The sequence below is a fragment of the Phoenix dactylifera genome, unplaced genomic scaffold (genome assembly GCF_009389715.1).
Source record: "Phoenix dactylifera cultivar Barhee BC4 unplaced genomic scaffold, palm_55x_up_171113_PBpolish2nd_filt_p 000559F, whole genome shotgun sequence".
Taxonomy (NCBI): domain Eukaryota; kingdom Viridiplantae; phylum Streptophyta; class Magnoliopsida; order Arecales; family Arecaceae; genus Phoenix; species Phoenix dactylifera.
The window spans coordinates 25,018-38,808 of NW_024067966.1; the positions used below are offsets into that span (position 1 = coordinate 25,018).

Sequence of the window (13,791 nt, forward strand, 5' to 3'; positions counted from 1 at the left end):
CTAATAGTGGATATCATAACAGCCATTGTTCATTCTTGAACAAATACAGTACAGAGAGTTCACGATGATTGGGGATATCAGTGTTATGGCGAACTGTGGACATTGAAATCTTAGCAACTCAAGCAGAGGTTAGGAGAAGATGAATACTTTAAAGTGACCTGCTTTTGTGTATTTGATGTCAACTATGTTCTTATGCATGGTTAGGGCTTTTTTTTTTTTTTCTTTAAAAGAAAATATGCAGATCTATGTTTCCTTTCAGAAAAATAGGAGTTACTGCACCAGCATAATTTACATACAGAGTCTTCATCAATTGGAGTACAATCAGCTGATGCAGGGTCGCATGAAAGCTATCAGGCAATAATCTGAGGGCATCCCTAATCTGGAAACTCATAAAGATTGTTGTTTTTGCTTAAATGCTTCACCACATGCTACCCATGTTAATTTATCATCACTTGAGCTTGTGATGACTGATGATGAATGTACAAAATAAAGTTCACTGGCAAAGAAAAAGAAAAAAGGAAAAAAAGAAAGTACAAAATACACTTGACAGAGATGCACTCTGTCATTGGATAGTTGTAGAATTAAATAGGTTGTAAATGTGAAGCACAAACTGAGAGTAACTAGGGTAGTAAGATATTCATCAACTTGAGGGGCATTTTACACAAACTGAGATCTAATGGTATGTGATGGAGGCTAATGAGAGTCTTTCCTCAGCTTGAAAGTAACTTTTGGTATTTGCTTTTGTCAATGAAGATGAGAAGTACTATTCCTTTGGTATAGGTCAGCACCACTATCGCAGGTAAGTAAAAAAAAAATATATATATAGCATATGAAACTTATGGTTAGATTATTACATTCATCAAGTCACTGTAATTCTTGCATGTATGAAGGACATGGTGCTGCCCTTTTTTCCAAGACTGCATGTGAACTAACATTCAAACTTATCCGTAGAACATTGCAGTTTGTAGCATCCTCTAGATGATTTAGCACATAGGCCCTGTTTGGTTCGCGGAAAGAGGAGGAAGAAAAGTGTAGTCAGTAGAAAAATACAATTATGCCTTATATTTAGTTGGAATTTTTATAGGAGAGGGATGGAAAAATCGCTTTTCTATGGAAATAAGATTTCATATTTCATGGAAAAAAAATCATTGTGGGATATGGGAAAGTTCAATTTCCATTTACTGAAAAATTGGATTTTTTTTTCCAAAAGTATCCTTAAGTTTTAAATAGAATAGGATAAATTTTTTTTTTTATTAAGGGCATAACATGTAGTTTATGACATATATAACTTGGCTGCACCTAGCTCTAGAAACTTTTATGACATATAAACCACATGCATAAGATATGTAGCTATAGTGCCAAAAGAATTATGCCAAGAGCTTACCTTGTCTTTTAATTTAAACATTAAATATTTATGTTTGAGATTATTTTTTTAACTAGTTATCAAGAATTTCTTGTCTATTTTATTTAAAGTTAACTCAAGCCCTACCAATTATTATAGTTATAAAATGGTAAGACTATGGATCAAGTATTGGTTGAAAATAGATTAGGTCTAGGTAAAAGGGTCTCGTGTAACACAGTATAAAGAATGATGAAAAGATGAATAATTGGTACATATGAGACTTCACTAGAAAAACAGAAAAAATATTTGTTTACGTACATACCCTTCTCAATAGTGAAATTTACATGAATATTCTTCCAAAATTGATATTTGCATGTATATCCTCATAAAATACTTGTTTTATATATATACTTTTTTTTGTGCATATGTACCCATGCCATCTAATGTTATTAAAAAATTAAGTTGTTTAAAATTGAAATGATGAAAGTACCCTTAATGGGTAAACATACAAAAAGAAATATTTATATGGAAATACATGTAAATAGCAAGTTTAAAGGGTATTTATGCAATTTTACATATTTAAGAGGGTATACACAAAAAAAAATCTTAGATTAAAAAAAAAACTTAGATTTTTTCATAAATACCCTCCTAAATATTGCAATTTGTATGAGTATCCTCCCAAATTAATATTTACATATATGCTCTCACAAAACACTATTTTTGTATGAATATCCTTGACATTGTGATTTAACTGATGTGATTAGCCAAAATCACATTTATTTAAATTAAAAATTAATTAAAATTATGAAATAATCTTTTTACCTATGAAGCCTTTAAAAAGTTAACGGGTCTTGTGGGAAACTAATATTGCTATCTTCTTTGAGAAATTTTCTAATCTCTCTCGATCCCTCTCTTTCACTCCTCCGTTCGAAATCAAAACCATTTCCTCGACTTCTTTCTTCACATAGGTAGCCCTTCTCCCTCTTTTTCATTCGTTGGAGTTCTCGCCACCAGAATCTGAGTTCTTCTCATTGCCACCGAAGTTCTCCCTTTATTATATCCTTTTTGATATAAAGATGGAAAGGTCCTACCTTTAGCTTTATAAATTATTTAAAGAAAAGTATTGTGAGAGATTTGCCATATTTATCTTTTAGTATATGAAATTTGCAATATTTATCTTTTAGAGCTAAAAAAATTTTCATGTGCAAGCTTGGGGCTGATTTAGAATTGCTGTGACAATATGGGTCCCATATACTAAATCTTTTTTCTTCTAGAAATTCGAAGCTCAAAGAAAAGTAGCTTAAGGCACACAACATAAGGGGTGACCTTCTACCATGAGGCTGTGGAGGTTGTTGATAAGTCGGAAGGATTTTGAAGTCTTTCAATAATTTTGCTTGGAGATGATTGATGTTATTCTTTCACCTATGAGCAAAGCAATAGCAAAGAAGCTTGATCATTGCAATCTATTGTGTGCCTTTAAGAGATTCTAATCTCTTTCTATATTCTAATAAATGTTCTCATATATGTATCTATAATAATAGATATTACAAGTTATATTTCAATGAAATAAGATATAGTGGTTATTATAAATAAAGAATTTGTATAATAAAGTAAAATAATCTCATGATTTGTAAAAGAACTTCTATAACTCTTTTTATTATCTAATTATTGAATCAATCTTTTTCTTGAGCAATATTATTACAGAAAACATTGAAGAACAGACACTAGACTAAACTCTGAGTATTAAAACAAGATGAAATAGATAAAAATAAAAATAAATTTTTTTTGCATGTAAACCCTCCTAAATATGTGAAATTGCATGAATATCTTCACAAAGTTTTTATTTGCATGTATAGCCTTATAAATATTTTTTTTGCATGACTATCTATTGAAGATATTTCAGTCATTTTTAATTTTAAATCGTTAATTTTTTAACGGCATTAGATGATGTGGGCACATATGTAAGAAAAAAAGAAGAAAAATGGATATACACGCAAAACAAGTGTTTTATAAGAATATACATGCAAATATCAATGTTGGAAGGATATCCATGCAAATTTTAATATTAGGAGGATATGTATGCAAAAAACCCCCAAAAAACTTTTCTTTGTAATCTAAGACTTCAATATTGCAGTCTAGCTTTGCATGAACAATTTCAAAAGTTTCTACTATATGCAGTAGATATATAACCTACGGAAAAGTGGGCTAATTCAAACAATCTTGCTTGCACAATGTAAAGAGCCACTTGCTTATCTCTTCATCGAATTAAATTAGCCAAAGGTGTGCATTCATGAGCCCATGCTAAAGTTTCAATCAATTCCTTCCAATATCCACGCCAGAAAATTAAGAACATAAATCTAGTAACCCAAAGAAGATGTCCAAATAAGAACATCCACACTGATACCGATAAAGTATTCATACCAAAAGGGTTATATCCATTGATAAGTTGTGAAGAGTTTAACCATAGAAAATCTCTTGACCATCCTATCAAATAAGTGGAGGATTCATTAAATTGTAAAACGTTGCCCTGCCATAATGTGATGTGTTTCCAATGCCAATAAAAAGTAACCCATCCAATGGTATTTAACATTCGGAAAACTGCCAAATAAAATGCATCCTAAGCAAAAATATCACAAGTACCGCCGCGTCCTAGGCCGTCACAAGAAAAACTATAATCAAAATTCTTTGTATCTAGCATTAACTTGGAACCATGTGCATCTAAGCACCTTTTACTAAATTTAATGTAGTTGTATGCCAACCTAGAGAAATAGCATGATGAACCAAGAAATCTCCAGGGCTTATTGTTAAAAAAAGGGAATTATTATTCTCATTAACAGTATTCAACCAGCCATGTAACCATATGCTTTGACCAGCATTAAATGCTGGACCATTCGTTGAAGATAAGAGTACATCGAACCCATATGAAGTCTTACCAGGAGCGGATTTTATCCATTGGGCAAATATGCATTTGATCAAGATTTGTTTTTTTGGAGTACCAAAAGCGAGCATAACGTCGTTATGGATATAAAGGCCCAAGGTATGGAACCCGAGAAACAGGCCGGCCCAACTTAAATGAGATTTGGTAGCTTCTTTATGGTCTAATGTTTTTTCCAATACATTATCCTTATTCTACTCTGGATTGTAATCTCTAATAAAGAATATAGCTCCATGAGTAAAGGCTCATGTCATGATGAACCCTGCATATATTGGTGATGAGTAGTAAAGTATTGTGCTATAAATGCATCAGCAAGTAAAGAGTACATGTGTTGAGCTACTGAGAAAGTAAACCCTAAAGATGCTAGAGTAAGGCTTTTTCAGAAAGCTGTTTCAGCTTTTGCAGAAAACTGAAAACAGCTTTTGGGGAGAAGCTCCAATTTGGAGCTCTCCAAAAACGCTGTTTTCAGCTTTGTCGGAAAGTTATTTTTTGGACCAAAATACCTCCATTTAAGTTATACTTTTTTCTCCCAAAACCCTCATCCCGCCTCTTTCTCTCTCACCCATCCTCTCCCTCTCTCTCTTTATCTTCTTCTTCCTCTCAACGCCGCCGCCTCTGTTCCTTCTTACTCTTTTTTTTTTTTTTTTGGAGCTCGTGGCTACCCACGGTGGCAGCCACCATGCCGGCCACCGCCCATGGCCAGTGACCCCTCTATATTTCAATAAAATAAAATAATAAATAAATAAAATAAAAAGATAAAAAAATAATGAGTGAGTGGCAAATAATCTGATCTAAATAAATAAATAAATAAATATATTAGTAATTATTTAACCAATTTTATCACCTAGCTAGAAAATTTGTTAGAGAGATAAATGATCATTAGAAGGATGAAAAATTTATTTACACTAATAATTATAATATTTTATATATTTATTATTGTATTATACTATAAATACAATATTATATTACATTATATCATAAAACATTGATATGTTATGTTAAATAATTTAATATTATATTGAATTATTATTCTATAATACATAATGTTATAATACTATATTATAATAATATTATATTACATTACATTAATATTATACTATATCATATATTTATATATTAATACATATTATATTTTATTATGCTCTGTTATATAATATTGGTAATGTCCTTTATGGTCATTTTGTCACACAAAAGTATTTTCTTAGTTTGTTTACCAAATACATGTTAAAGTGCTACAACACTTTAGAAATGTAGTTACCAAACGGCAAACAGCTTTTTATAAATGCTCTGCTTCAAATAGCTCTACTTCCAACAGCTTTACTTCCAAAAGCTCTATTACTAACAGTTCCCCCAAACAGGCTAAGACCTAATTGAAAATGAATCGAATTATTGATTGTGTCATAAAGACCCTTATGCCCACGTCCTAATCGACCCCCCGGAGGAATATGTGTTTCTAAAAGATCTTTGATACTGTGTCCAATTCCGAAGTTAGTTCTATACATATGCCCAGCAACGAGAAAAATAAATGCAATAGCTAAATGATGATGAGCAATATCGGTCAACCATAAACTTTGTGTTTGTGGATGGAATCCCCCAAGAAGGGTTAGAATGGCAGTTCCGGCTCCTTGGGAAGTACCAAATAAATGACTACTCGAATAAAAATTTTGAGCATAAAGATTTCATTGACCCGTAAAAAGTCGTCCAACCCTTGACGATACGATAATGAGGCCCCGTTTGGGGGAGCTTTTGGAGAGCAAAAAATACTTTTTGGCTCTCGAAAATCACTTTTAGATGAAATAGGGATATTTGGTAAAAAAAAATCGGAAAACTATTTTAGCTTTTCCAGAAAGCTAAAAACAGCTTTTCGGAAAAAGCTCTATTTTAAAGCTTTACCAAAAAAGCACTTTTAAGACTTGTCGGAAAGCTATTTTTTTGACCAAAATATCTATGATAAAATATAACAATTATATAAAATATCCCTTTAATAATTCTTTAACCAATTTTATCACCTAGCTAGAAAATTTGTTATATTATAAAAAATTAATTTATGCTAATAAGTATAATATTTTATATCTTTATTATTGTATTATACTATAAATATATATTATATTACATTATATCATAATACATTGATATGTTATGTTAAAAAATTTAATATTATATGAAATTATTATGCTATAGTATACAATATTATATTACTATATTATAATAATATTCTATTATATTACAGTAATATTATACTATATTATATATTTATGTATTAATACATATTATATTTTATTATGCTCTATTGTATAATACTATGCAGTATCCTTTATAGTCATTTAATCATACTAAAAGTACTTTCTCAGTTTGTTTACCAAACACATGTTAAAGTGGCGCGACACTTTTCTCAGGAGCTAGATCAGTTCCCGATGAACAAGTCAAAATTGCCTCAAAAAAAGTGGATGGAATTGGACCTAAAAAAGTATGCCACCCTGCCCTGCTGCTTTGTTGGCATTGGCATGATGAGGTGTTGTGAAATGGTTCGATGGACTATTGGAAGATGCACTATTGCAGACGGAAGTCGACAAAAGATCAGATTGTTCGACGATTGGCTGCTTTAGCTTGAGCAATAGCTAGATGAAAGAAGACGAAAGACATATGGGTTGGTTGCTGCGGATTCGCAAGAAATGTAGTTACCAAACAACAAACTTTTTATAAAAGCTCTACTTCAGAAAGCTCTACTTCCAAAATCTTTACTACTAACAGCTCTCTCAAGTGGGGCCTACATCTAAGAAATAATTCTAACCGATGTACTCTCCCTTGAATCCTTGAATAACAATATGAACTAAATGTCCTGCCCAAACCATAAAACTTACTCTAAAAAGTCCTGACAAATGATGATTGAGACGAGATTCGGCATTTTTGAGCCCGAAAACACTTGGTTTCCATTTGGACTATAGATGTAACCAATCCGCTATTAAGGATGTAGTAGAAAGAAATAATAGAAAAAGAGCTCATGTATAAAGATCCTCATTGGTGCGTAATCCGATTATATACCACTACTGATAAATATCGAAATAAGCGATATTCCTTGGGCCGATAGCACCCCTTCAAGTAAAGGCTTCTATACCTGGTTGACCAAAATGAGGATCCCAAATTGCATGAGAAATAGGTCTTACATGTAAAAGGTTCTGTTTCTATGACTCAAAATTTCCTTGCCAAGCTACATGAAATTGATTTCCGGACGTCCACAAAAAGATTATTGCTAACTGCCTAAAATGAGAAGTAAAAATGTTCTGATAAAGTCATTTCTCATTAATATCATCATGACCCTCGAAGTCATTATGCTGTAGCAATACCAAACCAAATACGACGAGTAGTAGGGATCTAAGATAAGCCGAGGCTGCAACTCGAAAATCTTAATGCCATAATGTCTTTCAAATCCTCCTAGCCATTATCCTACTGCAATAATTCTTGCTAAGAAGAATGCCCATGTTGTGGCAATTCCACCCAGAATATAATAGGTTACTCTTACAACATGTCCTTGTACAATGCTTAAGGCTCTAGGCTGAGTAGCAAGAGTAACTTTTAATTTGTTATGGGCCCAACTGATGGATTTAATGAGTTCTTGCTAATAACCACGGTCACTGAATAGAAACATTAAACTGAAAGCCCAGATAAAATGAGCACCTAAGAAAAAAAACCATATACGGATAATGAAGAACCATAACACTGAATTACTTGAGATGTTTGTGCCCATAAGAAATCTCGGAGTCACCCATTAATAGTAATGGAACTCTGTGCAAAGTTTCCTTCTGTGATATGAGTCATCATCCTTTGATCACTTATAAGATCCCAAACATCCAACTGCATTTTTCAACTGAAACGGACGTCGGCATTAGCTTGATAACTTATAATACCTAATTTTCTGACTACGTTGTGCCAGAGAGAATAGCTTGATTTCTCTATTAATATATTCGATTGGCCTTTGCCATTTTTTCATAAAAAACATTAGAGCATAGAAATTATCACATATATTCTTACAAAATAATATATTTATGTACATGTATATATGTATAATGCATATGTGCATGTTTGTATAGGTATGTACATACGTATGTGTGTGTGTGTGTGTGTGGGGTATCTTAAAACTGGGTTCAACTTTCGGCATTGTCGTTATTTTTTATGCATCCTTCCAAGTGGTAGTTGCTTTGCATGTCACCTACTTTTAAGAACCCGAGTATCTATGCAATAACATCCATTGATCAGAGAGTTCATAACTCTCCCATCACGGATGTAGGTATATAACTGGCCTAGTGTGATGAAGCCCAAAAGTGGAGACTAAAGGTTAGACATTATACTTGAGGTGTTAATCCCAACTACCAGATATCAAAAAAAAAAAAAAAAAGTGGGTAATTTTAATGGCTCATTTGGTTCGCAAGAAAAAAAATAGAAAAAAATAAAAAGATGTGATATATTTAATTGAATTTTTTAAAAAATAAAAAAATAAATTTTCTATATGAACAAGATTTTTATATTTTATAAAAAAAATTATATAAGATATAAGGAAGTCTAATTCGCTGAAAAATAGAATATTTTTTTCTAATAGTGCTAGCTTAAAATAAAATAAAAAATATTTTTTTATTAAAAAATTAAATATATAAAATTAGTTTTAGACATTATATTTAAGTATCAGCTTTGTAACAAAAATAATCTAATAAAAAAATTATTTTCTGAACCAAACGATCCCGGGGAAGTCGACAACGAGAATGACCTTGCACTCTTCATGATTGGATCCTTGCAGGTATTTACGTAATGGTTGGAAAAAATGTGCACAAAAGGGCGGCAAATTTTGTCGGGCCCGGCCAAAGACCCGGCGTCACTTTGAATAGTCTGGATCCAGACAAAGACCTTTTTGTCCCAAATCCAAATCCAAATTTGGATTGCTCTATTTATTTATATTTTTTAAAAAAGAGAAGATCATCACCTATCTTATATACATACCTAGAAGTAAGTATATAGAGATGTACTATCTGTCCCTATTTCTTACCTAAACGTTGGCTGAGCCAACTTGAACAGGTCAAGAGGGCTCAATGCTGCTAAGCACCGGGCTTAATTATAATGGTTAAAGCTTGGTTCTAGAACGCTACTTTGGCAAATGAACATGGTTTAATCTAATTCAGCGGCAGGTCATTGTTATCTGGGTATTAATATAGGAATGCAACATATATGACTGTGAATTAAAATTTGATCATCTCTTCTTTAATTTCACAGAGTCGATACATAAATCGCCCAGCCATGCTTTCTCCTTTCATGGCTTGCAACCATGATTGCAATTTGCAAGTTGGATTCCAACTCATCGAGTGGACCGACAGCAATATCTCACATCAACTGTTTAAATCTTTTGTGTCAGATTTCTCTACTTAGTCAAAAGTAAACATAGATTTACCTTAAAAAAAAAAATCAAGGTTCGGTCGCCGTGTGGTGACGGCATCTCAGCTCTTCCCACGTCTCTCTTATCCGTTCGATGAAATGCGTGGCCCGGTCCCAGCTTCCTTTCTCTATAAATATCTAAAAGCACTCGTGAAATTTTAATTGAACCGCAGAGGGTGATGGGTTCAGAGACGAAGATGGTGGATTTGTTGAAGGCCGAGATACCCTTCGAGCAAGAGGAAAACCTTCTCCTTTTGCCCGAGGTGGAGTCCGGAAAGGCTGTTGGTCTCGTTCTTGTCGACATCCTCAATGGCTTCTGTACCGTTGGAGCTGGCAATCTGGTATACTAATGGAGATGCTTGACGCTTGATGCTTCCTTCTAATTGTTGGTTACAGAAATTACGATTTAAGCTGTTGCCATTAGATTTTTTGCTTGTATAATTTTTTTTCTCTCCCTCTTGTGAAAATTTTTTATTTTTGCGAAATTTAGGAGTTGGATGTTTGATAATTTTGCTGCTAGATTGGAGTCTTTAGATTTGATGTTCCTTCTTTCATAATTAGAACGGCCGGTAGTTAACTTTTCTTCGGATGATTTCTGGGCTCTTTTTGTTGGGTATCTTCGTCTGTTTTGCTTGCTTTTGATGCCAAGGTATTTTGCATTGACTCCTCAAAAGTTGGTGTTCTGAATTGCAAGAAAGAACAAATAGAGAAGCCCAAGTTAGGCTCTTTCTTGGGAATATATATATATATATATATATATATATATATATATATATATATATATATATATATATATATATATATATATATATATAATTAACTATGCTACTAATTTAACATCTGATGGGGTTTATTTGAATTACCAAGTATAGGAAACTTTGTGGCATGATCTAAATTTAGTTTGATGGATTGAGTTGTTGCTCATGTACAGGCACCAACCGAGCCCAACAGACAGATATCGGCGATGGTAGAGGCGGCGGCGAGGCTGTCGAAGGTTTTCTGTGAAAGGAAATGGCCTGTCTTTGTTCTTCTTGATTCCCACCATCCCAACAAGCCTGAACCTCCTTACCCACCTCACTGCCTAATTGGATCAGGTGAAGAAGATTTGGTCCCAGGTACTACTGCTGCTGCTGCTGCTATTACATCTCTCTAGCTCACATAGATATATCAACAACAGAAGATTGAACACTTAAAACAATTACATCAGCAATGGATATAATTGTCGATCGCAAGTATGAAGTAACAACTACTAGTAGATAACCTAGCTGTTACAAGTTTAATACAGTTTTGAATTAGTTGATGGCTTACTTGTAACACTGTGCTTCTGATTTACTGGAAATCTCAGCACTGAAATGGTTGGAGACAGACCCAAGTGTGACAATCAAACGCAAAGATTGCTTCGATGGGTTCATTGGTTCAATGGAGATGGATGGCACTAATGCTTTTGTAGAGTGGGTGAAGACTAATGAAATCAAGATTGTAAGTAAAACCATATCTAGTAGCAAATGATTGGATATTCGTTGGTTGGAGACGGAACAAACTTTTTGCATAGTTATGCTGCTGTCATAATATGTTTTTGTTGTGCAAGTGCTTATATTTAATGTGTTGGGAATGGCAGCTGATCCTAAATAACTAATAACTTGATGCAGGTTTTGGTGGTAGGAATATGCACAGATATCTGTGTTTTAGACTTTGTGTGCTCCACGTTATCTGCTAGAAATATTGGCCTTGTACCACCACTGGAAGATGTTGTGGTTTATTCAGGTGGATGTGCTACCTTCGACTTCCCCATTGATGTTGCTAGAAATGTCAAAGGAACCTTAGCTCATCCACAGGTTTGATATATCATCCTCTGTCAACATTTTCTATATTGCATTTGCCATTGATTTCAGGTCATTTTCTGGGGGGCTCATCACCATCTTTTATAGTTAGAATTCAGTGGTAGCTTGTTTTTAAATGGATGTCAATTAACATAGGATTCACTCTCATATACATTCTCCCTTTATTAATTCAAGCAACCAGACAATCTTCTTTCTTTTAGGCAGAATATCTATAATTATTAGTTAAAACTAATTCTCTTGTCAAGTAGAAAGAAAGAGAATTACTTTATTTACTTGACATAACTGATGAATCAACTATTCTGCCATAATATATAGAATTAGGGACTAAAAGTAGACTTACTTTAGAAAGTTGGTGTCCAATAAATTTTGATTCTTATGCTTTGAACTTTGCTTGTTTCTCTCCTACAGGAATTGATGCATCATGTAGGACTTTACATGGCAAAGGGAAGAGGAGCCAGAATAGTGCAGAAAGTATCTCTTGGCTCCTCAGAGGAACTGAGATCCGGCCATATTCAGCATATTTAAAAGGAACCAAGGAATATGAGACTAGTGAAAAACTTATCATGCTAATGTTCTTGGATGGTTTCGTACATGCAATTGCGAAATAGGCTCTCCTTAATGTATAAAGTGAAAATTATGGTATCCACCAATGATCGCATTATATGGACTAGTCCATGTTCTTCTAGTGTTTGGGATGGTTTCCTCCAATGTCTATGTAATTCCGTTCTTATAGTTCCAAAGCTGCATGGCAATCCTCTAGATGTTTAGTAATATAAGCATTCGGTTTCAAATTGTGGTCTTTTAAAGCTTCTTGTTCTTGAATGGAACTCTGCAAGCCCGAGACTTGCAAGCTATTGCGTATTTCGCTTGCAGAAGGACTAGAGATTGACCATTTCCTTATCATTCCCCTCAAGGCATTTGGCACCTTGGAAAGCTTGTGGAAATAAAGATAGATTGAGTGGCATAAACTGGGAGATATCTTGTTGTCCAAATCCTGAGACAAAGTGAATGACAGGTAGGCATGAAAAGTTTCCTAACAATTGAAAGGTTCTATGTTATCAGGCACTGCCTCCTCTCGGCGAGACTTGATACATGCTGAAGTGATTTCTTACCCTGCACTGTTCTCTCCAAGCAATCACAATTTTTCTATAAAATGGCCTGAATATTAAGTTCTTTTCTTTTCTTTTTTTTCAGAAAAAAAAAAAAACAAAGCAAGATGATGATTAAGTCGACCTTTAATAAATGCAACAGCAACTTCTATCAGCATGAACCAAGTCTGGAAGGTCCTGCAAGCACTATAGTTTTGGGATTTCAACTACAGAGAGAAAGGCAATTATAGTTTTACCAATATAAAGCTAATCTCCATACTACATATTTTAAGAATGCCTACCAAAAGAGGCCGGCTGACTTGAATCCAGAAGCGAAGGGATATGACCACTGAGAAATGCTTGTATATTTGTTATACTATTCTTTTCTTGCTATACTAATTATAATAACAAAAGGAGGCCATTGTTTGTTTGTTTGTTTTTATATTATCACAGTCGTTATATCATAATGGTTATTGTGTAATGTTTACATTGTTTGCCTAAATAAAATAATGACTTTTAAATACAAACTTGGTACCTAGATAGTAGCTGAAAAGTAGTAACCTTTAATGCATTGAACATTCATTTTTTGTTAATGACACCATTAATGTCCCTTATTTTTCATTATTATAATGATCATTTTTTTTTCTAAATCAACACATAAATTGCTGAGAAAGGCCAATAATGGCATAATTTCCGTTATAGCAAAAGACGGTTCAAGAGGGTCCATTATTTAGGGATATGATGGTGTTAATGAAACCTTGATCCAAATTCCAGAACGGTGCATCCTGAAACCTTCATACAAAATATCAAAATTGCGCAGATATTACACACACACACACACACACACATATATTATTTTTATATATTAATTATGTTAACTAATTATATTTATAATAATAAAATTTTATACTATATGTTTAATGAATACATCAATATCAGGTCTGTTTGGCCAACCTATATTGACCTTTCAACATTGGTCAGGGCCTGGACAAAAATGAGGTCCGATATCCCGGCTTGGTTGGGCCTAAGCATAAACATCAAGCCTAATTTTTATTGTAGATCCCATCCCGAGCCCGACCCAGCCCGATGTTCGATCAACTCTATTCCATATACAAATTGACTATTTTAATAAAAAAAAACAAGTTTCTCAATTCTACTGCCACAAAG

The 13,791-nt window shown here is 33.4% G+C and overlaps 1 protein-coding gene and 1 pseudogene across 1 annotated transcript; one reads left to right on the forward strand and one right to left on the reverse strand.

Annotated features, from left to right (window-relative positions):
* Nucleotides 1-3,497: 3,497 nt before the first annotated feature.
* LOC120106530 lies at nucleotides 3,498-7,786 on the reverse strand (annotated as a pseudogene).
* A 1,991-nt stretch (nucleotides 7,787-9,777) lies between these two features.
* Nucleotides 9,778-12,331, forward strand: LOC103722104 (nicotinamidase 1-like). Its single transcript, XM_008812544.3, has 5 exons — nucleotides 9,778-10,036; nucleotides 10,627-10,810; nucleotides 11,041-11,174; nucleotides 11,345-11,530; nucleotides 11,945-12,331. The coding sequence occupies exons 1-5, from the start codon at nucleotides 9,875-9,877 to the stop codon at nucleotides 12,059-12,061; spliced, it is 783 nt and encodes a 260-aa protein (XP_008810766.1). The 5' UTR covers nucleotides 9,778-9,874; the 3' UTR covers nucleotides 12,062-12,331.
* The last annotated feature ends 1,460 nt before the right edge of the window (nucleotides 12,332-13,791 follow it).